The sequence below is a fragment of the Labrus mixtus genome, chromosome 24 (assembly GCF_963584025.1).
Source record: "Labrus mixtus chromosome 24, fLabMix1.1, whole genome shotgun sequence".
NCBI classification, from domain to species: domain Eukaryota; kingdom Metazoa; phylum Chordata; class Actinopteri; order Labriformes; family Labridae; genus Labrus; species Labrus mixtus.
Genome location: NC_083635.1, coordinates 4,605,069 through 4,632,335, shown reverse-complemented (window position 1 = coordinate 4,632,335; position 27,267 = coordinate 4,605,069). Strand labels below are relative to the sequence as shown.

At 44.0% G+C, this 27,267-nt stretch overlaps 1 protein-coding gene across 1 annotated transcript in view; it reads left to right on the top strand.

Annotated features, from left to right (window-relative positions):
* klf7a (Kruppel like factor 7a) overlaps positions 1–23,930 on the top strand; it is a 38,612-nt gene extending 14,682 nt beyond the window's left edge. Inside the window, exons 2-4 of the mRNA XM_061032576.1 lie at positions 7,680–8,298; positions 15,554–15,677; positions 19,600–23,930. Coding sequence (XP_060888559.1) covers positions 7,680–8,298; positions 15,554–15,677; positions 19,600–19,651 — 795 coding nt within the window. The 3' untranslated portion in view covers positions 19,652–23,930. The remainder of the gene's footprint in view (positions 1–7,679; positions 8,299–15,553; positions 15,678–19,599) is intronic.
* Positions 23,931–27,267: the final 3,337 nt, after the last annotated feature.

The window sequence follows — 27,267 nt, the reverse complement described above, 5'->3', positions numbered from 1 at the left end:
TGGTACCAGTAACCTGCTGCAGTCCATGTCTTTGGACAACCAAGAATAACAGTTTCCAATCTTTATTTTATATGCTAAGCTTGAGTTGCATGTCAAGCAAGACCTTAAGCAGGGGATCAATTTTCTTACCTAAATCCTGGCAAGAAAATAAGCTAATTAGCAAGAATGTCAAAGTGTTTCTTTATACAATGTACTCAGCATGGTGCAGAATGTGTTCTCTTCTTGGGCTTCTTTCCTTGTGTTTAATATTTTTGGGGGGATGGATTAGGTGGCTGTTGACTTAACAACAGAAGAATGTTTGCATAGAGCCTGAGCTGAATTGTATTCTTCATTTACCCAAGAAATAAAAGGAAAAGAGTCCTCCTCCTCCGCCTCCTTGTCATTGACTAACAGCTCCATCTCTGCAAGCAGCCGAGCCTCACCTAGTTTCAGATAACAGGCCACGGAAACAGCTTAATTACACACAGGGCCTTATCAGGCGACATTAGCCTCGCAGTAATAATCAGGGACGCCGTCAGCCGCTCCGTCAAAGCTTGGCAACGCAGCAGTTCGAGGCGCTTTTACACAGTGAGGGCTTCAAGCTGATAACAGTCACTGGCAGTTGTTAAATCACAATATGCTGACGGAGTTTGAGGGAATAATGCACATTTGGTTGTAAACCTGACACCCTTTTTACACCTAGTCAATTTTTGTTTGGATGGGTGCGTTAATTGACACTTGAGATGGTATTCAAGCAGGGAAATCGAGGTTGTTTGTTGGGCTGAATGGTTAGATTTCCATTTAAGGCACTTGAGCTGCCTTCATTTGATATGCAGCATTAGTAAATTGGACATGTGAGTCAAACCGGTGATCGTTTCTTTTGCCGAGATTCGCATTTTGAGCCGAGTCATCGCCCCGCTATATGCCCTGACTTACTGGAGGTTTACGTGATGTGTGTTTGTGTGTGATGGGGGATCTTCAAAGCACCTTTCATCTCGCAGGAAAGCAACAATGATGGAGCACTCAGGGTGCAAAAAACCTGGTGACCTCTGCTTAATGGAGCACAAAGACATTTCCCATCACTTTCTCCGTGCAGACACAACAAGAAAGCACACACATCATCCCAGACGCCGGGCATCTCCCCTCTGTCTTCCAATAACACAATATCATCATCGACATACGAAGAACTCTTTTGCAAAAGAAGGATTTTCAACAAATGTTGGAGGTCAGGGTCACAAATTTTGATTTACGAAATCAAAACTGAGCAGCTGCCCATGCTTGTTTCCAACATTGATACATTTCAAAACTGCTCCCACCAATCACGTGTTTAAATGTCTTTCTTGCCCTCCACTAAGATGAAAAAAATGGTTTTACTTATGAATTTGATGGTGGGAAGATGCTTTATTTTCACTCTCTTATACTCTCTTCAAACTTTCCTGCCCTTATCTGTAATGTGATTCTTTCCCTCTCTTCAACAGATTGCTCTTTCTTCATCTTTCACCTGTCTCTGTCTCCCATCTTGTCCCTGGGAAGGTAGATAAATTAGCCTTCTCTTTGCCCTCTAGCTCTTTCTCTTTGTGTCTCTGCTCTCTCCTTTGCTTGGTTGCTCGGGAGTCCCGTCGGGGCATCTGGAGCGCCAACATCCCTCCTGGCCAAACACTGCACCCCCTGCCGCTCTCTCCGTGGAGAATAACAGGGTGATATGAGGGCGCTCTCTTATTCAGATCCAGGAAAATGAAGCATTATCTCCCCCCACTTGCTCCCCGCCCTTCCCTTCCTCTTGGCCCTGTAGGCAGGTTCCCCTGCTCGACTGGGATCCACCGTTGACGCCATGTTGCTCTCTAAGGAGTCTGGGGACTGGGGATCTTTGCATGAGCAGGGGAAGGAGCAAAAAGCCTGAAGGGAAGCTTAGAGGGGAGGGGGAGTGCTTTTTGGAGATTCATTTTGTGTGTGTGTGTGTGTGTGTGTGTAGTGTAAGTATTGCTCAGTGAAGCTATAGATTACCGTCTCTGTCAGCTGCGACGGCCACCGCTGATGAGCTCCAGCATGGTATCATTTCGTATCGATTAGGCACTGCGACGCAAACACACAAAGGCTGTTGGCGAGATGGCTGGTGCCTTGGGCTACTGGTCATTTAGCTGTCACCTCAAAGTGATGGCTTGGCCCAGGCGCACCAGATCAATGAGAGACATAGGCCACTATGGCGGGATATGAAGGGTAGCACTTAGATACTGGAGAAAGACGACTCCCTGCACAAACTTTTCCTTCTGTAAAAGTGCAAAGTAAAATAACAAAGACTGCTTTAAACAAAGTTGGTAAAGTAAACAGTCAATCATAAATATGCTATCAAAGGGAACTGAAAAAAGGATGATGGAACTTGGTTTGTTTTTTCCACTGACTCGGGTATTGATGTGACTGTTGCACAGCCTTACCTGTAAGGTAAAACTCATTCCCCAGAAGGATTTTAATCAGTGCTGGTTTCACATTGGAGTTGAATTCATACCCTGTAAATCAAACAAAGGCCTTCTGCCTCTGTACGCCGATGACATTGTGCCATTTAAAAGCACAGACAAAAACAATAAACAGACGTGTCAGTTGAAAATGAAAAAAACAAAAGAAGAGGCACAAAGCCAACGCTAAATTCTCCATGGCATGAATGTCACTCACTTTTAAAATGAAGTAATCTACCCCTGCTAGACAAAAACAATGTCTGAAGAAAGTAAATGGGATTTTGTGCTGGCTCGAGCTAAGTATGTAAAGTACGAAAGCCCCAAGAAGACTTGCATGTTCAGACGTTGTCTTTGGTTAATATGGCTTTTTAGAGCTTCAGATCTTGAGAAAACCAGCGTTGTTACCCGGAGATAGCGAGATCATGAAGTCCAGATCTTAAGAAAAGAGACAGAATTGGATGCATATGCATGTGTCCAACAATCTTGACTTACAGGCAAGCTCACAATTCCAAGCAAAAAATGGCATCTTTATAATCCTGAATGATGCGGCCCTGAAAGGAAGGTGCTGCAGGGAATCATCGGTCATCTTTGAAAAGATGTGACAGCATCTCCTCCCAGCCTAACAATAGTGCATAGTCCCCCTGCCCCCTCCAGCCCAGGCCCCCCTCGTAGTGCTGCCCTTTTCAACCCTGCTAGCATCAGCTGTGAATATTATTCATAGCACCTTGTCTCTATCACGGCATCTGTAAAAACTAAACATCCTAAAATTAATGAGCCATATCCTCCCCATTACATTTATCTGTTTAGTGGTGTTTTGGGCCTTCCTTTAGGGCATTATGCATGCTCTTCTGTTCATATTTATAACCCTGGCTTTTTATTAGCGACGTAGCGGGGTGCTAACAGTTGGGAGGCAGCCTGCGCTTTGATGGTGATGGCAGGCGGCTTGGCGCGGGCCAAATGTGAAGGAGAGAGAGGATCAGCTGCCAGGCCAAAGGGCCCCCATGGTAGAGAGGAGGAGAGGGTAGGACAGAAAGAAGAAAGAGAGAGAGACTTTATTCCGCTTAAAAGTCGGAGAATCAAAAGTGTGAGATAGCAAATTAGGACTGGTTCACAGCTCTCAGCCTGCTCGACTTTGTAAGAAACTGTGTCTTGTGATCAGTGAATATTTATCGCACCTGCAGTGTCTGAAGCCTCACTAACCTGGGGTGTGTTCTGCATGCGAGATTCAGACCGTGGGTGAGCGTTTGCCTGGGCTCACTTTGTGTGTGTGTGTAGAGGCAAAGTGATGCAAAGTGCTTTTGTATGAGGGTCACTTCCTCTGTTTGCGTGGTATTGTAAAGCATTTGAAACCTCTGTAGCTGCAGAGTTGTGAGGATTCTTTAATGTTCAGATCATCAACAGAAGGGGTAGCATGCTCATGTATGAAAAGACAGATATACAGAATGAAAATGCGCATATGGAAAATGTTCTAGCACCACAAAACTGTGCACTTTTTTTAGCATTTAAATGATAGATATAACCAAAACCAGACTTTTTTTTCCACTTGGACGGTACTCTGAATCCAATTTATTATCAAATCAAGACGCACCAATGAACAAGAACTTATTTTTGTTGTGCCAAAATTGTTGTTTATTTGTGGCATTCTTGAGGGCTAGTAGTGAAAAAAGCCACAGCTGAAATAGATTTTGTAATTATCTCTGCAATTTAGAGCTGCCATTTAAAACTGTTATTAACATTGGAGTGCACATGGCAAAAAAACAAAACAATGCACCTTTAGAATGTATGGAAGCAGTTTGATGATTTAGTTCTGTAAATTATTAAGGGAAATGTCTACATTTCTCTGTTCCAGGTTCTCAGATACGACAAATTGCTGCTTTTTTTTTTTGACTGTGGGATCAGATCATCGGTTGCAGCCCCTGCAGTGAGAATACATTTTGATGCATTTTGATGCAAGGAAACACGATGATTACAAAAGAAGCAACACCTTCTGGTAGCAGCTCTACTTATTTTACGAGATCTTACACAACACCGCTGCACGCGCTACAATCACTTTCAACTCTGACCTTATTAGCTGTAACCTTTCCCTGCCCAACCAATTACAGGAGATATTACATAACCTCCAGAGCAACTTGTAATGAGAGGAAAAAGGTTGAAATAGGCGTCATAGAACATTCCTCGGTTGATCTTTTTCATGGCAGACAATTGGAAATTCCTACATTAGTAATGACGGGGTTCCATTTAGCGTTGTCAGTTAAGGGTCTGGTATTGTGTACGATGGCTCATTGTCACACTGCCTGCTGTCACGCTGCTTATTGAACTGCTAACGTTATTAGCAACCTCATTAGCGCCGTTTCTTTTCTCACCATGACAAGTCAAAAAGTCTGCTGTGAATAAAGGTTATTGATTCGTGATTTCCCCCACCCCCCCCATTTTTCATTAGAAATGTGATCATTATGGACTGTCCCAGGTCACCCGACCACCAAAGCGCTTTTCCTCCAGATTGGAGGTGGAGGTAGAGCTGCTGGGACAGCCATTGGATCGTCGCAGCTTATCCTGGCTCGCATGAAGGAATCATCCCAAAAGCCTTTTAGGAAATGGACCCTGGCTTTATGTTGCGCCAAGTGATGTTGGCTCTCCAGATCGGCGCTTGTCCAAACAGAGCTAGAGCGAGCCATGAGGGCTCCTTTATCTTGGCTATTGTTGGCTGCTTTTGGCTCTTGATTCCTTTGCCCACACATACACAACAAAAAAAAAACACAAGCAAGTTGCATGTTCACTTTAGGCCACGAGACAAATAGGCATGTTTATGCATGTGCGTAGCTGTTCACACACACACACACAAGAGCTGCATAATAACACACAGAGCAGCTTAATTATGCGACTTGCACATGCACTTGCAAAATTATGTGCACACACACACACCCAAACTAGCATAATTACATGTGGCCTCATACAGTACATACACCCACATGCCTCCACGCAAGGAGCCGCTGATCAACTGCATGACCTTCTCCCTTACAATGTTAATGTCACCACCTGGGGGGGGGGGGGGGGGGGATGGAGGGGTGGAAGGGAGGGGGATGGAGTGATGGGAGAAAAGAATCAGAAATATGGATGGAAAGAAAAGCGGCGCAATAAGCCGGTCTTACCTGCCACCGCCTCACCTGCAGCCTTTTTTATCCTTCTTACCTTGTCAGACGGCCCACATTTCTGCATGCACACACACTTACAAGTACAGTATGCATCGCTGTACGCTTACTCCTCCTTCCCTCCGTGTCACAGAAGACATCCTGGCGCATCGCCGCGGGTCGTAACCTAACATTTAGAGTGCATGAACCCTTTTCTGTGGATGTGTGTGTGTGTGGCCCGTGGCTTGCCCGCTGACAAGATCCTGTTATGGCAAATGTCACACTTCCAAAAAAGGATTCACCCCCCCACGGAGAAAATGAAGTCAACACCTTCATTCTCCCTCCCTTGCCTCCTTCACCTTGTCCCTCCATCACTCCCCCTCCTCCTTCTTCTTCACCTTCCACTCAGCCCCCCTTCTCACTTATCCTCTTCTATCCTCTTTTCCGCTCTCTTGAACTATCTCTGCTGCGCACACACACACACACACACACACACACACACACACACACACACACACACTCACCTTGGTTTGCAGTCCTAAGCGTTTTGCTGAATAAAGTCCCCTTTAACCGGCTGGTTTTAGTGGATAATTAGTGCTCACCTTGGGAGTGGAGGAGACAACAATGAGAGAAAAAGGGGGGACATGGTGGAAAGAAAATGGTGTTTTGGGGGAATCGATAGAGGGTGAGGCACAAGGAGAAGGGTAATGGTGAAAATGAGTGAGTAAGAGAGCATGGTGGGGGTAGGAGGTTTGTTTTCACTCCTAAAACCACTACACCTCACACGCTTCAGATGCGTTCCCTTTATCATGTCTTAGCGGCTCCAATACTTAATTGTGTTCTGAGAGACAAAATAAGGAATGAAAGAACCGTCACAATTATTTCACTGACTGCAGCCATCAAGGAAACAGTAGAGACCTCTCACGTAGCCCATGAAAGAAGTTCTATTTCAAAGCATCACAGATAAAAAAGCACGTAGGCGTGCAGTGATGGGAGGAGGCACAGCGCGCTATCTTCACTTCTCACTCTAGATGTGGTCTCGATCTGCTTTTTAATTTCATGTCAGTATGCAGAAAAACTCCAAATCCCTTTCTGTTCCTGGAAGGAGACAACTTAGAGGAGCAATCACACTCCCTTAGCAACAGACACCCCCCCCCCCCCCCCCCCTCCCAAAAAGAAGAATGAAAAGGTGTGGTTTTATTTTTAGAAGGTGCAAACAAGGGAACTGGGGGGGTTGGGTTGCAAGATAGTAAATGTCTCTGATGTGTTCAGTCTGCACAACCTTACTCCTGATAATGGAACTAGCTCCTCCGTCTGTCAGTGCCTATTTACACACAAATGAAGTGGCGAGTAGCACGCGCCCAGTGGAGCTGCTAGCCTCCATCTCAGCTGTCAAAACAGGTTAGCGGATACAAGCGATAACACAGCGATCCCTGGGATCAAACTGGCGCCGTCCATTCACACATAATAGCTTCATCCTTGGACATGGAGCGTCTCTTTCCCCTCGCCGGCTCTCCTCTCAAAACCTGGCCAGCTTGTTGCAAAGTAATAGACTTCTCAGAATGCCAGTGCGCACAAATCGGGGATGTAGCCTTTTATTTGCCCTCCACGGGGAGAGGTGTTTGGAGTAATAGGGATGAAGCAGAGCATAACTACAGCTGAATAAATCTTCCTATCTTGGCTCAGAGGAAGCCGGTGCACACATGGCTTGTCAAAGCTCTATAAAATGTTGTTTGATAGGAGTTCTGTACAGTTTAGGACTTCGCCTCCTGATATCCACTCGGCTCACTTTCGTTCCGCGCTACAGCGGTTGCAATCAATCAGTGTGTAATCAGGCGTCTTGCTGGAGCTGCCAGGTAATCCTGGCTGTCTGGGTGGCTATCAGTGCCTGTGCGCATGTGACAGCTGGCAGAGCAGCTAAGGTGCCTGTCTGGGTGAGTGGATGGCACCATGCAGATTTTCTCTCCACAGCGTGTAAAGGCATATCCGATGATCTGATGGCTGTTGAAATTGTCAAGTGGGATTTGAGAGTGTGGATGGGCGTTTTTTCAGATGCCCAAATGCGTGAACTTGACTGAATTGAGTTTAAATTGAGTCTATTTTTCCACTTTCTCTCTTGCAGACCTGCCTAGAATTGGAGCGCTATCTGCAGACCGAGCCCAAGCGTCTTTCAGAGCTCTTCGACCAAGACCTGGATGGCCTTTTAACACCGGCCTACCTGAAGGAGGACGGCGAGGAAGAGCTGACAGACGCACTTCTCCCCAGCCTTCCCACCCACTCTGAGCCCCCAAGCCCCCATCCGGTGGTCCTTTGCCCAACACGTAAGAATTTCCCCTCCACACCCGCAATGAAAAGAGACCTCAAACCCAAGTTGGAAAATGTTGAAGGGATGGAAGGCGTCCACCATGCCCAGCTGAGCGCTGTCACTTCCCTGACACCCCCGTCGTCGCCAGAGCTGGGCAGGCATCTTGTCAAACCCAACCAGACGCTGACGGCATCAGCTGATGGGACGCTAACCCTGAAGCTGGTGGCCAGGAAGGTTGGGCTTAGCGCGGCAAGGCTGGTTGCAGCACATGCACTTCCTGTCCGGATGAAGGATGAAGAGGAGGGGGCTGCATGTGTGATTGGGGTTGGGGAGCTACCTGAGAACAAGAAGAGGATTCACCGTTGTCAATTCAATGGCTGTAGGAAGGTGTACACCAAGAGCTCCCACCTAAAGGCCCATCAGAGGACACATACAGGTGAGACATTAGGAGTTTGAGGAAAGAAAGGCGTATTTCTTGTAGTCGTAGCAGTAAGAATATGAACTTTTACAAGAAATAGTAGGACCCAGTAGGTAATGTCAAAAATAGGCTAAATTAATGTGTAAATCTGTATGCTAGAAATGAATTTAAGTCAATTTTCTGATAGTATAAAGCTGAGTGACTTTATGAGACTTTCAGTAAGGCATCTCTGGGGACACCTCTCTTACCAGAGGTAGCCACTTGATACCCAGGCTGGTTATAAAACTGATGGACACTCATTGTTGGTGACAGGCTTAAAAGGCTCAATCCTGAAACTAAATGACTCCTCCATGCTGAAGACGACGCGGGCATCATGTAGTTGGTGAACATAGAAACAGAAAGGATAGAGGTGAAAGAGCATTCATGACTCTTTTTGTCTAAGAGGGAAGATGAATGTAAAGATTTCTTTCTGCAGAGGACCCATGAAATGAGGGCAGTTTTCAGGAATGTCTTAGCCAAGATAATTTGGGAAAATCCTTGCCATTCTTAGAACACATAAGAAATTACAATTGAGCTGAAAGAAGGGTCAAGGAAAAACACCCTTGTAATCACTGAAGACACTCCCATGGAAAATCCCTATTAAGTTTGAAAAGATGGTATTTTAGGAAAATGCACCCTAACCCTCTTATTTTAATTTAGTCAAAAGTAAGTCTCTGTGGTGAACCAGGACAGGTCCTCCTTGTCAAGGTTCTTCTCAAGAAGGAATGGGGGAGGGTTCAGGAGCTATAACTCTCCCGCTCTTCCATCTCAATCCCAAACCACTCAGACCCCTGTCGGGGAGCTGTCCTCCGTCTGAGTAACTGCGCAGTGATGGATGGATTGACCTGGATAGGCTGCCATTTCCCCGGTTTATTTCAAACTCCCCCGTCCTCCCCCGTCCTCTATGCATTTTGTAAGTCTAGGTCAGTGGTTCTCAATCTGAGGTTGGAGGTTTTTGCAAAGGTGGTAATAGGATTAAGAGCAGGAAAATATGTTTCCAGTGTAATGGTGTATAATAATCTTAGGGGGCAGACCATACGGGGGACCATCTGCATGGTTATTCTGATAGTGGGGGGAAAGGGAAAAGGAAAATTGTTGCTGAGCATCTGTGTTTGCTGTTATTAATTAGCAAGGTTAGGGTTCAGCAGCCCTTTGCCTCCGGGTCTCGTTCGCACCAAACAAATTATAGGGGTGTTGATTTGAACTCTAAGGTGTTTCCTTTTTGGTCTGTTGGGGAAGGTGTGAAGAATGTGTTCTGTTCAAATAATTGGGCTGAAAATGTTGGGCTCCTTCTTCGTCTGAAAGAGGCGATCAGGGGTAAAATTAGATGAATATATCAACTCTTAGGTAGGCATTGCTCATGCATGGAGGGCTTTGAATATCAAATGAAATGTACGGTGGACAGCAGACTGGACAGCTGTTTCTTTATGTGCTTTAAGCCGTGGACTTACAGCAAACAGCGTCCATCATGCTAAATTAAGTTAAAGTGACTCAAATGAGATTATCTCCTGCCCATTATATAAATCCCTAAACTAAATGGTTGACGGATCACCAAAGCTAGCCTATTCAGAAGACAAACATGACTTCTTAGCAAGCCCTGGCCCACTTTTATTCCATGGACGAGGATATAAATAAAGTCATCTTGTCAGCTATTGTATGTGAAGAATGAGCAAAGCAATCTGTATGTGTGATCACACTCTCTATGAAGCACACCACAGGTTTAGGCATCAGCGTGACTGGAACAAAGGGCACAGACATGCAAGCATTGATTTCCCCAGTGTGGCTTGTCTGCAACCCCTGTGTTCGGACTCCATGCCAACTGGGCCAGCTCTGGTAGACAATTGCAACTGTTGCTGTCCGATCACAATATCCATACAAGCATCTCAATTATCATATTGGCTATTTGGATTTGTATTGAAACTGAAATGAATAAAATAAGCAGGACAATGAGTGTTGATGCTAAGTATGTGAGACATTTGTGCGCTATCTTTTCTGAGGGAATTTATATAAACCTTAAAAGAAGAAAACTTAATTCCTGGCAGGGAGTAATGATTTTAAGCCATACTAGCAACATTGCTCTATGAATATGAATGTAGGCTTTTTTGTTCCTCAACCACTTTTCTCCAAACTTCAATATCCCAACAACTTTTGGAAGAAGAACAATTACATTTGGTACTAGTCGTCATGTTCCCTTCTAAATGAATCCTAACAACTTTTACGGTCTTAAAGGCTTCCAGAAAATGTCAGTAATGGCGTAAACTTTGGTTTATGAGCAATAAATGCAAAGCGGCCTCCATTCCCATTAGCCTCAGCTGTACTTTGAGCTAATAAGCAAATATTAATTGCAAAGCCTAAGATGGTTCACATGGCAAATTAGTTATGAGCATGTTAGATTGTCATTGGGAGCCTGTTAGCATGCTAATGTTAGCAATTAGCTCAAAGCACAACTTAGCCTAAGAGTCACAGAGGTGCGAGTAGTTTTGTAGACTCTAAGGCTGATTTTCTCTCGCTTTCTACTTGATTTTTTTTTACATAATTATTATGAAAATAATCATTGTATCAAATGTCAGAAAATGTCATTTTCATGATCCAAAGATGGCATCCTTATATTTGACATTTTGTCCAATTTACTGTGAATTTTCTTTTCTGTTCTATCTACGATCATCAAGGACTATATGCTTCCTTTGAGAATCCGATTAACTGTTAAAAATTGATATTTTAGCACTTTAATGTCACTTAATGTTGCATTTAACACCTTAAAGGGCTAAGAGTCTTCAGGAGCCCCCCCCCCCTATGCTTATCATTGTCACATAAGATACTTTGAAAGATATAGATGAAAGCATCTACTCATAGAACATCTGTCTAGCTATTCAAACCAGGAAGGTAGAATGATAATAGGGGGAAGTGTGGACAAAAGATAACAAAAGAAAGAAAAAAACGACAAGAGCTGGAGAGAAAAGCAGGAGAGGAGGAAGAGAGTGATGTGAAACAAAGAGTAGAGGAAGACAGAAGACAGGAACGGGGGAGGTACAGTAAGAGCGACCCTCTTCAGAAAAGAGACAGCAGTGCCACAGGCTCCCCCATTCACTGAGCCATTATCCTGACAAGTTTAAAGATGTCATTACTCAAATCCTCTTTTTCTTAGTTGTTATTTCCATAAATTACCGACGGAGAAAAGGCTACGATTTAATCTGGAATTAGACGGGCTGAGTTGAAATGACAGTGCCCTGTAGAGCTTTTTGTGAATAGGCTTATGGAAGATAAGGAATGGTACAATTAGATTTTGGGCAGGGTGAGAGAACGGGTAAAACACGAGGACTGTCGGGTTATTCTGCCTTCTCTCTCTCTCTCTCTATCCTTCTCTTCCCTCTGTTCCTCGTCTGCCTCGCTCTCTCGCTCCGTCTGTTATCCTGCACTTTCCCTCCCTCTCGTTCCATATCAGTCTTTCATAACGCGTCTGTCTCTGTATGCTTCTCCCTCACAATCTTTTATTGCTCTGCTATTTCTCAACTCTCTCTTTAAGCAACTTATTGAGGGGAAATATGTAACTGCAATTTTCCGGACCAATATTGCACTTGTTTTCTATCGATCCTGGCCTGGACTTGAGGTCTTCATAGAATAAGAAAACATGTTGTCAACACTGATTGACACTTTATGGCTGAAGGTGCTGAATTTAAAGCCCCTGGTTTTGGCACATTTGAGATGTCAACGTATCTACACACTTAATGTATTGAATGAATTGCATATCATTTTGTAATTTAAAGTAAATCTGGATACAAATGTATTTAGAAATGTAAGCAGATATGCCTTTTATAAGTCATAGTAATTTGAATGTACACACACAAGCAGAGTTAGCAATTAGCTAACAATTTTTATGCTGTATTGCTGACTGAGAGCATTAGCGTAAATTAGCAACAGCTGGGTAGATTAATCTGTGATGGTTGACAGCAGCTGTCAAAATCAACTTTCTCAGACAAAAATCTTAATAAGACATTGATTAATTAAGAAAGTTAGATATTATAAGAGTAATTACTGTCAATGATTATGCAGTGATTAATAATGCTCAAAAAATGTTCTCTTGGTTTTTAAAAGCTGTACGTCTGTATCAGACAAAGCTCTAGTTCTCCATCATCCTGACACGTCTCTCTTACACACTTCAGTCCCCCATCAGCTCCTGCATCTTTCATCTTTTCCTCTTAACCTGTTTCTCTTTCCCTTTCTCTTTCCCCTCATCCCCGCGCCGGCAGCGCTGGTTGCGGGTCGGATGCCGTAAAGCGTTCTCTGAGAGCCTCTCTAATGACCTCTGAGACCCGGATGCCCTGCTTCAGCTCCAGCTAATGGAGGGAATGCAATTAACTTCAACACTGGCACCTGAGTGGCTGGAGCGAGTGTGTGCAGATGTGTGTGCGCCGGTGTTTGTGAGAGCATTCGGAAGTCATAGATTTTAAGTAATGGGATTACAGTGACTCAGGAAACATGGAGGTATCAGATAACAGTTGAGAGATATGCGCTTGCTTATTTGAAAAAACATTTTTAAAGGAAATAAGCACCATTTTGGCCTTAAATGAGTGACGCTAATGGAGGCTTAATGAAATAATGCTGAAAAATAACAGTATTCAACAACAGCACTGTCCAGATAGGATTCTTTTAAATCAGCAGAAATAATCCACTTAGCTTCATAATCTACATTATGTGTTTAACAGGCAAAGTAATCCAAAAGTAACAGAGCATAATCAGATTATGTAGCAGAGTTCGCACTAATCCCAGGGATTAGGATAATGATTGACATTTCAAACTGCCAATCAATCAGACAGTTTGTAACGCTGTGATGTTTGAAAGTTCCCCTTCTCGTCTGATTTCTGTGTGAATGCTCGAGAAGGCAAACGTGCACCTGCTTTGCTTGCCTGTTCGCATGAGGGGCATCTTAAGGGAGAGCAGAGTGGAGAAGGAAGTTGGGAGGGAGGGAGGAAGGGGGGGAGGGGGGTTTGTTGCTAGGCAACGGGGGACAGCATATCGTTGGAGGAGTCGGTAGCTGAGTGGTTTTGTACTGCTTCAGGCTCCGGTCTCTTACTGCCCTCCTCCCCTCCCCGAGCTGCTCTCTCCTCCTGCATTACCACTACTACCACCACAACCACTACTACCCTCACCCCTCCCTCCCTTCCTCCCTCCTCTTGCCCCGCACCGCTCTACGGTTACCGTCGCTAGGCAACTGCCTCCGTACTCCGCCAGCGTGCTAGGTAATTGGCCGGTGGCATGGCAGCGTGCCGTTGCCAGATCCAGCCAGCTGCACTGACTACTGCCTCCTCATGTTTCAACGCACCCCCCCCCCCCACCCCCTCTCTCTCTCACACACACACACACACATACATACACTCCTCCCCCTCGCTCCGGTTGCTAGGCAACACATTCAGGCATCCTTGCCTCCAGGGAATTTCATTGGCCAGACCGGGATGGCCCAGACCTGCTGCTCTGTGTTTCTAGAAAGTAAGGCAGTATAAAGTATCCACAATGAGGGGGGCATGCATGCATGGATAAGACTAATTCCTGGGACTCTAAACCAAAAGCACATAAACTTAATCTTTTATTTACTCATTGGGAAATTAATTAATAACATTTAATTTGTCATGGTCTAATTTTCTACAAAAATAATAAAGTTTAAGGGGAAAGGGTGGCTTGGCTAATTCCTGGATCTTACAACCCATATCACTTCACGTATATAAGGAACTCTTACATAAATTCAGTGAGTAAATCATGGTTGAGTTTGTTTATCACCAGATCTTTGTGCTGTTGTCAAATAAACCCATTAAAATGGGAAACTTTATTTATTTAATAAAGACAGATAAGTAGGGGGGAAAAGGTGGACATGCATGGTGAGTAGGACGGGATATGACTAATTCCTGGGGCTTAAAACCAAAAGCATGAAACTTCACCTGCATCATATCCCTGTCATACACACAGGTAGATGCATGTACTTGACACTAGAATTGTGTGGTTAACGTGTTAAACTGTCAGAAATAATCACAGTAACAGTAGTGTCATCAATTTGTATTCATTAGTGCTGTTTTTGAGCATTTTCCACGACTGCAGGTCATTCCTTTCTCACTTGTTCATTTATCACCTCTCCGCGGCTGTCACCTCACACACCTCTGTTTCTCACCGTCAGAGCCATACATGACTCGTGTTAATGGAGTGCACTGTAACATGGCTGCTCAGCGAGCATATTTAATAAGAAAGTGCGTCTGAGGGTCACGCGTTGGGGAGATGTGTATCATTTTCACATTCGCCTCGGTGTGTGCATTTCAGGAGATCTTTGCCGTGAATTTCCAGGTCATAGAAGTGGCATTTAACCCCCTGAAAAGGACAGATATGTACCTTTAATTGGAACACCAAAGTACTGTAAGCATTATTGATTTTTCTCTGTGACCAAATCTTCACACAATTGGCGACTTTCTCCACCAGCTGGTTCCAGATAAAGACACCAGATACCCTGAAAACTCTCCTCAATCTTCACAAAGCAGTTCATCCATTGATTTTTTTTTGCCTCCTTTTTTTGATAATCACATTCAACAAATCAAGCCCATTTTTCGGTGGCGAGACCACTCATGCAGAGCTGGTCAGTGTGACTGCGTTGGTCCAGATGGGATGTGACTGATGCAGGTGACATGTTTGGAAAAAAAAAAAACTGGACGCAGCTGGTAGATTGTGGCTTCCTCGCCATTATGCCGTGTGACTGGCCTAATTATCACCAACCCCTTCCTCCTCCTCCTCCTCTTCTGCCTTAATCCACTTCTGCAACACTTCTCTCCTACTCCACTCCCCCCCCCCCTCCCCCCTCATCTCCTGGTCTCATCTCACCTCCTCTTCTCTCATCCACCTTGCCTCTAATCCCTCCTCCCCCTCCTTCCTCAATCCTCCTCCTCTCCACTTCTTCTCTCGCTCCACTTCTCCACTCCTCTTCTGCGTGTTCAGCAGGATGGGGGACCAGTGGGAGCTTCTCCATCACAGCCTTTCTCTCTTTCCAGCCCCTTTAAAAAAAATAAAATAAAGAACCCAAACTTTTCCACAGGTAGACCTCAAAACTGTGCTAAATATATCAGCTCCAAGAGTCAAAATATTTGTAATTCCTGGTTCCACGTCGGCACCACAGCGGTTTGTCTGCGTCCAAACAAGCGTGTGATTGCAGGATGAGCGATGAAAACAGGTGCTTATGCATGTTTTTTCTTCCCTCCCCCAGGTGAGAAGCCGTACAAGTGCTCGTGGGAGGGCTGCGAGTGGCGATTCGCCCGGAGCGACGAGCTGACGAGGCACTACCGCAAACACACCGGCGCCAAGCCTTTTAAGTGCAACCACTGTGACAGGTCTGTCAAAACACATCTCAGCCTCCTTTCCCCTCTCCCTTATATGTTTTTTCTTCCACTTTTCCGAGGGGTTATTTGAAGTACTTCCACGAGCACAGCAGGCCCTGTGTTCCCTCCATTGTGTTTTGTACACAGTTTGGTTTAGTAAAACAGCGCTACAAGATGCTGGTAACACACCCGATCCTGTTTGGTACTGACCCAGTTTAAAAGTGTGCTGGCAGGATTACTAATGTGCGCTCCTCTGCAACACATGCAAGACCAAACCTGCTCTGAGTTTCAATGGGAATCCAAAGCTTTATACCCACATTAAACCCTGCGCTGCATATTAATAGTGCCTCCCTCTCACATGGTGTTGCATGGCCTTGATTTGGAGGCTGTTTCCACTCTGGGACAGAGGTGTTAAATGACTGTAGGAGCCATTAGCACCATCACACTTCACTGGTATTGAATATTAATCTGAAGCACTGCTTTTTAACCCTTACCACAAAAGTGTTCCGGCTGGTATTTTGGCTTCTTGTGATGTCATTTCTTTGCGTAACTTCAGACGCATCATATCCCTAGAATCGGTGCCACCCTGGCTAAAGTTTTATGGAGGTCGGTAAATTATTATAACTGAAAAAAGGACTGAAATTCTATAGTGGAATTTAAAAAAATGACAAAACATGTGAACCAAATCAAATTTGGCTAAAAATCACAAACATTCAACATACAAATAGGGAGTTTGAACACACATGAAATAGTTATTTCTGAAGTTATTCCTAAATTTTAGAAAAATATGTACATGTTTTCACTTCTTGGACTTTTTGGTAGTTTTTCACCATTTGAAGTACGGGTTCAGTATTGTAGTGTTTATTGTGTCATTTCAAAAATGATCCTTAAACTCTGTAATACCCATAACACTGATTGGAGGGACTTTCCTGTAAACCTGGTGAGTCCTGGTCTGATCCTTGTGATCAGAGACGTCATGTGTCACTCGATTGGGTGATGATTCGGGCTCTTTTTCCGACCCCAGCAGTGTTGTTATTCAAGCGTTTTCAGATAGTCTGCCCTTTCTTGTTTACCGTCCAACAAACAAGAAAATGTCCCCCTTAATTGTACACAGAGGTGTCACTTTGAAGACTGGATGTGACGTCATCTGCCCACCACTCTGCTTCTTAATTAGTCGCCCCGGCTCCTGTTTAATTATGAACCACAGCAAAAAAAAAAAAAAAAAAAAAAAAGTTAATTTGCTGTGCTGCCTAAACGTGGCCCCGCTGACAAAATCATCAAACACACAGTGGCCATTACTAGCTGCAAAAAGATCGAGCTCGACTCCGACACAAAAATCTTTACTCCTGTTTTAATTACACCCTGTGATCTGTGATCGGGCCCCTCGCTGACACCTCGGGGATCTCGGAGCAATATTGTCTGCAGGAGCTTCCACGGTGTTTAAGGCAAGGGGTCCCGGGTGAGAATCTGGATGAGGGAGTTTTCTAAGTATTAAACTGCAAAATCTATAGTTCTGAAAGAAGATACGTTTTATTTTATATTCTAAGACTCTTTTCACTGCACCTTTAAGTTTTTTTTAATCATGGATGTGTTCATTATGAAAGAACTAAAAGAAATCCCCCGTCGCCTGGGGTACTTTTGCTTAATGTGTATGAAAGAGTGTGCGTCTTGGTCACTCATGCGTGTGTGTATGTCTATGAGTGTGTGTGTGTGTGTGTGTGTGAGGGAGCAGAGGGCAAGACAGTGTCAACTTAATCAGGTCTCAGCTGGACAGACAGTAAATACAGTATCCCCCCCATCCCCAAAATACCAGCCCCCCCCGCCTCTTCCCCTGCAGGCACATCCCTAATTCGGGCCCACCTCTGTCATGTGTCACAAGGGGCCCAACCCCTCCAGCCCATCGCACACACACACACAAAAACATCCACCCTGCTGAGATGAAGGGAGAGGGGAAACAGGGGAGACAGAGAAGACGGGCTGGAAGATTGAGGGTGGTGGTGGTTGGGGGGGGGGGGGGGGGGACAGACCCACGGTGTGCCAGCTGGTGTTGTGCCCCCGAGTCGTGACTCATACTTTACCATCTGTCTCTCCGAGCGCACACACACACACTCTCCCACAGTGACACACACACACACACTATGCTCGTCTCCTGAGTCCATTCATGTGATGTCACCGTGTGTTTGTTGGCGTGCACGTTAAAGCAGCGATGCGCACACACACACACAAAGATACACATGCAGGTGTGACAGTAAGACAGATGACTGGTGGCTCATCACAGTGCTACTCCCCCTCTTGGCCAAACACTGATTCATGTTGACATCTTAGACAGTTGCCTCTGTCTCAGTGGAAAGAGCCAATTTGAAACTGGTGTCACAAAAAATCAACAGTTGCAGAAGTGAAAAGGGAAGTCATATTCAAACGCCCTTTTTGATTACCGGAGGGTATTGTTTTTTAAAATATGAGTCGAATAACTCATTGTAAAAATCGGACATGTGGCTGCAGGAGCGGGGGATCGAACCCCTGACCTTCCGGCTGAAAGATGACCGACTCTACCACTGAGCCATATATCCGCCCCCTGTGTATACATTTTCTTCAGTCCCCGTTTTTTTAACTCTCAGGTTGTACAATTGGTCATTGGTTAATGTCATGAGCTTGGTACTCAGCTTAATTTCTTCAACACGCTTTCTTGTACTTCTTGGTTTTTTCTCTTTTATACATTCCCTATATTGTGTGAACCAGCAACCATAACGAGCAATGTTCACCCTGGGGAATAATAAAGAATTTCTGATTCTGATAAATTGTTGGTGTTGCTGGTTAAAGAATGGCATTTTTTTTTTTCTCATTGATTTGAATGGTCCCTTATTTGTGTCCATTTTAAATTGTATCAAGAGGCATTGTTCATAGAAAAAATGGAAATGTAAGGCTTATTCTGCAATTACATGCAAGTTCAAAGCTGTTTTTTGAGGGCCACATTTCACTACAACAAACATTTTTGGCCTGTTATGTCTTTACATTTTGGCGAATCAGCAACACTTCATGGACCCACTGATATTTTTCTGCACTTGTTGAGCTCAACTTACCATCAGGTCCAACATATTTCCTGGCCTGGTATCAAAAAAACGTTGAGGAACGTTCAGAAATTGCAGCAATTTGGCAGCAATTTGTACCGTTTTGTTTTCCTGCCAAAGTGTATTAAATTGAGCCCCTTTGGTAAACTAGAAAAACAAGTATCCTACTCAAATATTTCCCAACACACTAATCACCAGAACACGCAGCTCCCAATTACCTAAAAGAAAGCACTCCTCTTGGGGAATGTCGCTGTAGTATTAGTTCAGCAACACCCAGTAGAATCACTGTTGATCCAGTAGTCGTGATGAAAAAGTAGGTCTCCTTGGAAAGGCTGCGTCTTTATGTAAGCAGCTGAAATCATACATTATGTCAATTTTTGGCAATCAAGTTGAAATAATCAACCTCTTTTAACACCCTCGCTGGAAGAAGAAAAGAAAAAGGCCAGTGTACTTCCAGGGTGATTTCATGTTCCACTCTTGCAGCTATGCCCCAGCAGTTCTGCAAGCCTGATTTCAGATGAGAGGCTTCGATTCATCTAATTTAGCTATCGTTTTCCAGCACATGTTTCAGTGTGCTGCTTTTTTATTCCGCCTCCCCCTCCCGCCCCCCTCCGCACTGTTTCAACAGATCCATCTGCGGGCTCTCTAGTTATTCATGGCGCAGCTGAAGTCATTAGGAGTGCTGCTGAAAATGCTGATTATGAATTAGTTACACATATACTAATTGCGTGTGCATTAGTGGCTCAGCACTCACTAGCTAACAGCAACATTTAGCTCAATCGGCAAAACAAACTTCTTCTTTCCCCCCGCATTGGCAACAAGCTAACAAGCTGCTCTCTGTTTTCTCTCTCTGTCTTTGGTTGCAGGTGTTTCTCGCGGTCGGATCACTTGGCGCTACACATGAAGAGGCACATCTGAGGGATTTGAGAGAGGTCAGCGGGAGTGGAAGAGAGAGGGGAAGGGGATGGAGGCGGAGTGGAAGGAAGAGGGAGCATCATCTGCAGTAAAATTACACCATGGATCTAAGAGAGAGTGACTATAGGTGATGGATTTTAAAAAACAACAGGACTTGGGAAAGAGGCACCACACAGGGACGCTGACTACAAACACAAACAGACTGGTCCAAAATGGCTCGGTCAATCTGTGCATGGCCAGTTGGTCCATGATTCGGCAGTGACACGTCACCACCTTGCGAACGTCTGTCGTTTTGGCCTGGACGTTCCAGATGCTCCATCCCACCCTTCGTATGCATCTCAGAGGGGATGTCACGCACTGAATGGTGGACCACGTGCCTGTAGTTGGCAGCTCTTTGTTGTAGTTGTCATCGCAGCCTTTGTAAGCGTCCCTTGGTAGAACACTTTTCAAATGTCAGCCCTGTTCACGCAGCAGCACTCAAAGTACCAGCAAGCTCACCAACGCCCAACTGGACAAGTTCTACCGCAATTTCAGTGCACCTTCAGCATCGCAGCTGTTTGTATATTCAAGATTTGCTGTGCGTAGAATCTTGAGTTGACGAGGAGAGATCGTCTCAAACAGCAGCCGAACAGCATCATCTACCAGGAAGAGCAAGCAAGCAAGAGAGATGGCCTCAAAGGTGCCGCGGCCTTTCCAATTTGTCAAAGGGTTTATTATCTAACAATGGACAGATAATAATTTGACATTTTTTCATCTGACCTCTGTCAAATCTGTCAACTGGATCCATTTATAAAACCTCCTGGTTCGATTGCATTGGAGCACTTGTTTGAGCGGAGCGTTAGATTGGATTTGCCCAATGCTCCAAGATGGGAATGCGTTGCACTGATGTACTCTAAAGACTGATGGAGGTCATCCAGAGGACTGGCTTGCTTTATGAACGTCATCCAGGGGTTAGCGCTGGATGAGGCTAACTAATCTACTCTGGGACGGACTGTTCATCTCCTAGAATGTCAGCTGAAACCGAGAGATGCTAGATGGCTCCGAGGATTGTTTCCTCCTCTCCAGGATCTTTGCTCGTATGATTTGACGTCAAGAACTGTTGCACAATTGACTCTTTGCAAACTTTTTGTAAAAATGCCCCATTGACAATTCGGGACTCATCAAACGTTGGCTTTCACATGCCATATAAGTGTGGACAGCCACATGCACAAGTTGAAGCAGCTAGCTGACTGCGATAGCACACCGAACGCAACCAAGATCACTATGTATGATAAAGGCTATATCGTTTCTAAGAAAAGATTCTCCTATTTGTTCAAAACAGACAATTGAGAGGACCATTTTGAAGAACACATTGGGAATAGATGCAGCCAAAAAAAAAAACACAAGTGTCTACTGTGGATGCCTGAAATGATCTCTTTGGCCTTTGAGAGTGATTGGCACCAAACTAGCCACTGGGTTGAGGAGGGCTTTGCCCTGTTCACACCAACCATGCAGATCTCTTCAAATTTCACATCTCTCAGACTTAATCACAGAGAAAAGCAGCATTCAAAACCTCTCCTAATCGGGCCCTATGCACACCCAAGAACATTCCTGCTGACTTCCTGACCATCATGCATGTCTGAATGCAGATTTCTGCCCTGCTGGACACAGAAGGACTTGAAGGAAGAATTATTTGACAAATTCAATCAATTGGATGGCTCTTCTTTGAGCAAATCAATGTGAATGTATCTGTTGTTAGTCTGTACATGTTGCCAGGCCAATGAAAACACTTGAGAGAGGTTGATTAGATCATACCAGACACCATTTGTGTTCATTCAGTGGTCTCTTTTCACATTAGAAATGAATTGTTGGACTTGGAATAACTAGCAAGTCACAGCTTGTAGCTTTTGACATTTTACCGGTCGTTCTGGACCAGCTCGAGGTCATGAGTGCAGATTTCCAGTGGGTGGCTGAAATGGGTACAGGGAGGAACAGATCTGCTCAGTCAGCAGTGATAACTGCCCCATCAGCTCATGAAACTGCTGTGGAGTGAAACCCACACACACGATACACATTCATACACTCCTGGCAAAACTGGAATTAACCTTGTCCTTAATGAGCCAACTCTTTTCCGATAGAACAAAGAAGCATAAACTAGTCGAGTTTGTGTTGTTTTCAGTACACCATCAGAAAAGGCTTTTGGATGACTCAACCCATGCGCACACAAATCCAAATAAGGCAGCTCGGACAAAAGTAGATTGTCAGGATTCTTGAGAAGTCTTTTGGGAACAACTGTCTTGGGGTGTTTATTCTTTATTTAACAAGACTTTTTAATACTTTGAGGCAAAGTGAGGCACACAGCAGTCCGCTTTTTTGGCAAGGGAGACACAGAATTGATTTCTCTCTGTGTACCAGAGGCGCATTTCAATTTCGGGTATGAATGCAGCCCAGCTCAATCATATCTAGTCATGATCTGTCTGCAGCTCTGGAAGTAGAATCTGTATCACCCCCTGCATAAATATCAACTCTTTCCCGCTTAACTTGCAAACAAGCAATGGTCCCTTTTATGTTCAACATCGAGGGACAGGCCTTCACTTGCAAAGACAGGACCATAATAGAAACCAATTGGTGCAAGTTTGAACAACTTTTTTCTTTCATGAAAACGTCGTATGATCCAGGTTGCAGCCAAAAGACGATCAATGGTACCAATGCTATCAATACTGTCAATGCTAGCAGTCAGTCTTGCTTGTTGGCTTGACTTAAAGTCAGTCTATTGGCGAGCATTCTGGTGAACATACTGGTGAAGAAATCAGATTTGGTTTTATTTGAAATATCAAGTTCAGACAAGAATGTCAAAAGCAGGCTTTGGTTTTCCTGCTAAGTCAGACTCTCCAGGTGGAAGATAAAATGAAGGACAGCAGTTTAACCCATGGGTTAAATTTGTATCATCAATGGCAGCTCTACTTGTGTGCGTCAGTATTTAAACGGGGCACTCTCCTGTTCAACCGAATGCTTGCGAATGTGTGGGAATGTGCAGTTTTTTTTGTTCATGTTCTGTACCAATCACAAACAGCTGAGGGTCTTGGACTGAAAACACAGAATGTGTTGTTGCTTCTCACGTTCATTGAGACTTTAAGAAGCCAAGACATGTGAATAAATCAAATGACAGGCAGTTTGAAAATCCGGACTTGACATCAACACACACTTCTTCTCTTGCCGGGAGCTGGAAAACTGGGATATCAAATGTGAATGTGTTTGCTGGAAAGGTTGTTTCATGTAGTCTCCGAGGATGCGGTTCACTTCTGTGTCATCTTAATGAATGATTGTCAATTCTGCTGTGCCTGTGTGTTCTTCGTCTGTTTGTATTTGCACTCTGAATTTTTTGGAAAAACCACTTGCATATCTGATGTTTTTTCTGTCCGCTTGTACACTACACTTCTCACGATGACCCCCGGGTGATGAAACACTGATCACAAAGTCTGTATAGTAGCTGTTTTTAGCACAAATATACACATTCCTGCATACATGCTACATATTTTACACACACTACAGACATGCAAACACATACACACGCTACTGTACATGCATGCACACACTCCCCAAACACAAACATTCATGCAAAAAACACACACACACACATTCATACACACACACATACTCAGTTCACACAAACACTTGAAGGTACTCCCGAATACACACTCGCACTCCGTTCTCCTTGTGTGTTTTTCACCATTTTTCATGCCATCTTGTGAGAGTCTAGAGATCCAGACTGCAGCTTCGCTCTCAGCAGAGAGAGTGAGAGGGTTGGGGAGGGGGGGAGGGGGGGGGGGGCATGCATTACTATGTGTGACACCACCTCTGTTTCCACCAGGTCTGAATTTCATATCAAACGCACCCCCTTTTTCTACCAGCATTCCCTCACCGTCGCAAAAAAAAAAAAACCCACCTCGCCCCCGCTTCCCCCGCCCCTCCACCACCTCCATTTTCTCAGATATGATCCCTTTCAACTGTCCGACTCCCCCTTCCTCTTCCCCTCGCTTCCCTTCCCCACCTTTTCCATCCGTTGTCTTTCTCCTTTTCTTTCGCTGTACAAAGTGTTTCAAATTTATCATTTGTATATTATGATGTATGGGTACGATAATGTTCTTTATTATGGATAAAAATGAGAAAGATTTATTTTTGTTACTGGTTTGTTTCATAATTCCTTTTTTAAATTGGTATTGTAATATCTCTATGCAAGGAACTGTTCGGTGAATCGTTTTTATTTAAGAATGTAATTACGTGTAATAAATGGTAGAAGCAGTTTGGCATGGAGTCTTCATTGTTCTTGGCCGGTCTGTTAATGGCGGTTTCATGCGGCAACAATATGCACCTAATCACTCATCTTCTCCCGGAATACTTCCTGATTTCTTATCGCGTCTCAATCACAGCCCCATTCAGTTATGGAACAATGAGGGTTTAGGGGTACATTTACATACCCCTTTGCTTTTTTCTTCCCCCTCACTGTCCAGGCACCTTTTAGGGATGTGCTGCTTTAGCTTTGCTGCATTTTTTAGTTAAAATTTGCATCCCCACTGGGTTACAGTGGGCAGAAAATTAATTTACGCCCTCCTTTTTTCTGCTATTTGCAGCGAACCTCCCCTGGAAGATCTTTAAAAAGCCTCTGATTTATCGTTCCTTTTGATCAAACTCAGGAAATGGGCCAGAATACCTTCACTTTGGCTGAGCGCGCTCTCTCGTAGCCTCTCTCTGAGGGAGCCACGGCATGTTAATTACATCTGCTACCAACCAAGGTGATGACTTATCCGCTATTCCTGCCTTTTGACCATGACTAGCTGATAAAAGGCTAATCGAATAACTAATGGCTAATTAGGGAGTAATTACTCCCTGGTAAATGGCCCTATGCAGTGTATTAATTCTCCTTGGGTCTGGCGGTGAGAAACTCCCATAAGGTTTTTTGTTTCATTTAATGCTCCCTAATTGAAATGGGCACCCTCATCAAGAAGCTTACATGTATCTGTCGAACTTAATGTTCTTTTATCTGCAATTACGGACAGGCCCATATTATCTACCTAACTACACGTACTGCGTCAATCCCACAGACACGTTATGAAATTAGAGACGATGGAGTCATTTTTCAATAAAGGTCGCACGTCCCATGAACGCTTTCCGATCGTCATTTCCCCCCCGTGTGATGGAAATGGGGCTATATGTGAGTTCACAGCCGAGCTAAATGGTCTTAATGTGTTTCAGCTGAGGAGGGACCACATGGTCACATATTCAGAAAGGTTAACACACACATTCACAAACGTGGGGTCATGCATCATGATGCATTGTTGCAGGCAATGACTTAGTCTCCTGTAGTCCAAATTAGACAGAAATGTTAGTGTGAGGCTGTACTCAGGACCTGAAGAGCTAAATGCTAGCAACAAGAGATTTTTCCACTTCAATCAAGGATGTAACGTGCATGGCGGTGCAAGAACAAGAGAAGTTATAGATTAACAAAACAACATATTTCTCTGGAGACATTAACGGTATGCACAGATGAGTCTAATGAAATTCCAGCGTTTGTCATATTTATATCTCCAAACTGAGTCAGGCCACACATTAAGCTCTAACAAAAAAAAAAAATCAAACCTCAACATGCACATGTTTCACGTTTTCTTCCCTTCTAACAGCACTTGACAGCTGGTGAATCAATGCGCAGACACACTGTGGAAAGAGGTGGATTTGTTTCCCAGCTAATTACACCGGAGGATCCCAAGCAGAATAATCTGAATAATAGAAAAGCCGGGTTGATAAACACGACTGTCGAATGCTTGCTTACATGTACTCAGTCACCATGTCAGCTCTGTTGTTCCCATTCATTTAACATCAGAAGATAGCATCTATGTAAATCATGTTGGATAATGGGATTAAAACATCCCCTGATGTTATCTTGTTACATTATTCTAAGCATGTATGTATGGCATTTAGATTTTGGCTATTATTCAAAGGACTTGATCTTAATACTGTTTTTTTCATTTATGGGTGACAGCAATGCATTTTTTTCCCCATCAAAAGCTAGATTTAAGATTATTTTTTAACCTTTAGTCTCATCTAAAAGAAAATACAACATTTTATGGGAGCAGAAAATGCCAAAATTTGAGTCTCTTTTTTTGAGACTTCTTAAATATTCTGTTTTATTGTTTGCACCCTGCAGGCGTATCCTCTTGCCCTTGAATCGTCTACTGTCTCTGCTTCGCCATTCAACTCTCAAACACCTGTGCACATTTCAGAAATGTTGCCTTTGTTTTCCATACAGTGATTCAGCCGCAGCTCGCACCATTGAAGGACGGCACAAATGGCGCGACGGCGCTGAATCGCGGCGACTGTAATGGAAGAAAGCGGGATTCTTCAGGCGAGGGAGTGATTCATTTACCACGGCACTACATGCGGGCCCCCCTTTTTTTTCTTTCTTCTTGTGGTTGTGCAACAGAAGATTTCACCAAGGGAGCTGCCAATGCCTGTGGGTGTCTTGTAGGCGTTTGGCAGTCTTAGAGGGATGTTATTGTCACATCTGGCAATGTGGGGATGCCAGCGTACTTGGAAGCAGCGCTACAAGTTTAAAGCCTTCCTCACAATATCTCATTCCACGCTTACACTCTGCTGCTAACCCGGGTGATAACAGGAACCCCTTACTCAGATTACATAGCAGCTAATCTACCGAAAGACAAGCTTCAATCCAAACCGCCGCACAATCTCCTGTTGCTATCCGTCCGCAGAGCAGCTAAAAGGCTAAAACGTGATTGAGGCTTGTCCTACAAAGGGTTGTGAACCATGGATTCTTTGGTTTCATGCCACGAGCAACCAAGTGCTTAGGTATTTCCAATTATAGGGAATATGTCGAGGCGGCCCTCGGTAATTAAAGCCTAATCATGCTGCTGGATTCAGAGAAGCATCCTCATCAAGCTTTCATTAGTCTGCCTCCTTGTAATGCCCAGCAGCAACCCAACCCCCTTTAGGAATGCTCTGATGGCCTTTTCCCAATCCAGATCCACTTCTTGCGTGTAGTAAGAGTGTACTATCATTCTTACATCTTCCAAGAATGCAACCCTGAAATTTCTAACAGTGGAATCAAAGAAATAAGACAAACAATCATCTCGGTTTATTGTAAGCACTTTAAGCATATTTCAATAAATACCAAAGTAAACTCCATTTGTTTATAAATTGGCTGTTGAAAAAGATTGAAATGATAAGATCCAGCTCAATCGAATGAGACAAAATTCCCATAAAAAGCACTTAGGGCCCAATAACAGATCCAAATCTTGACTTTTACAATGTTTCATCCAGTTATTGGGTTTGATTTCAGATGAATGGTCCACTAGTTAATGGATTGTGTGTACCTCCCTCCAGAGCTGAAGTTTAACCGTAGTGTAACTTTGAACTCTGGAAATAAATTCTGCATTTCACAAAACAATTTATGCAAGGAGTTCTGCAATTCATGAATTAAGTTGGAATAACCCCCCAAAAAAAGGAAACAGCTGTAAAACCCTTAAAAAGTTGTGTGCAATTGTCATAGATTCAAACCAGTTTCTAATGTGTTCTCCCACTCCAAAAGTTGCAAAATATATTAATAAGTATGTGTGCTTGTTTCCCCC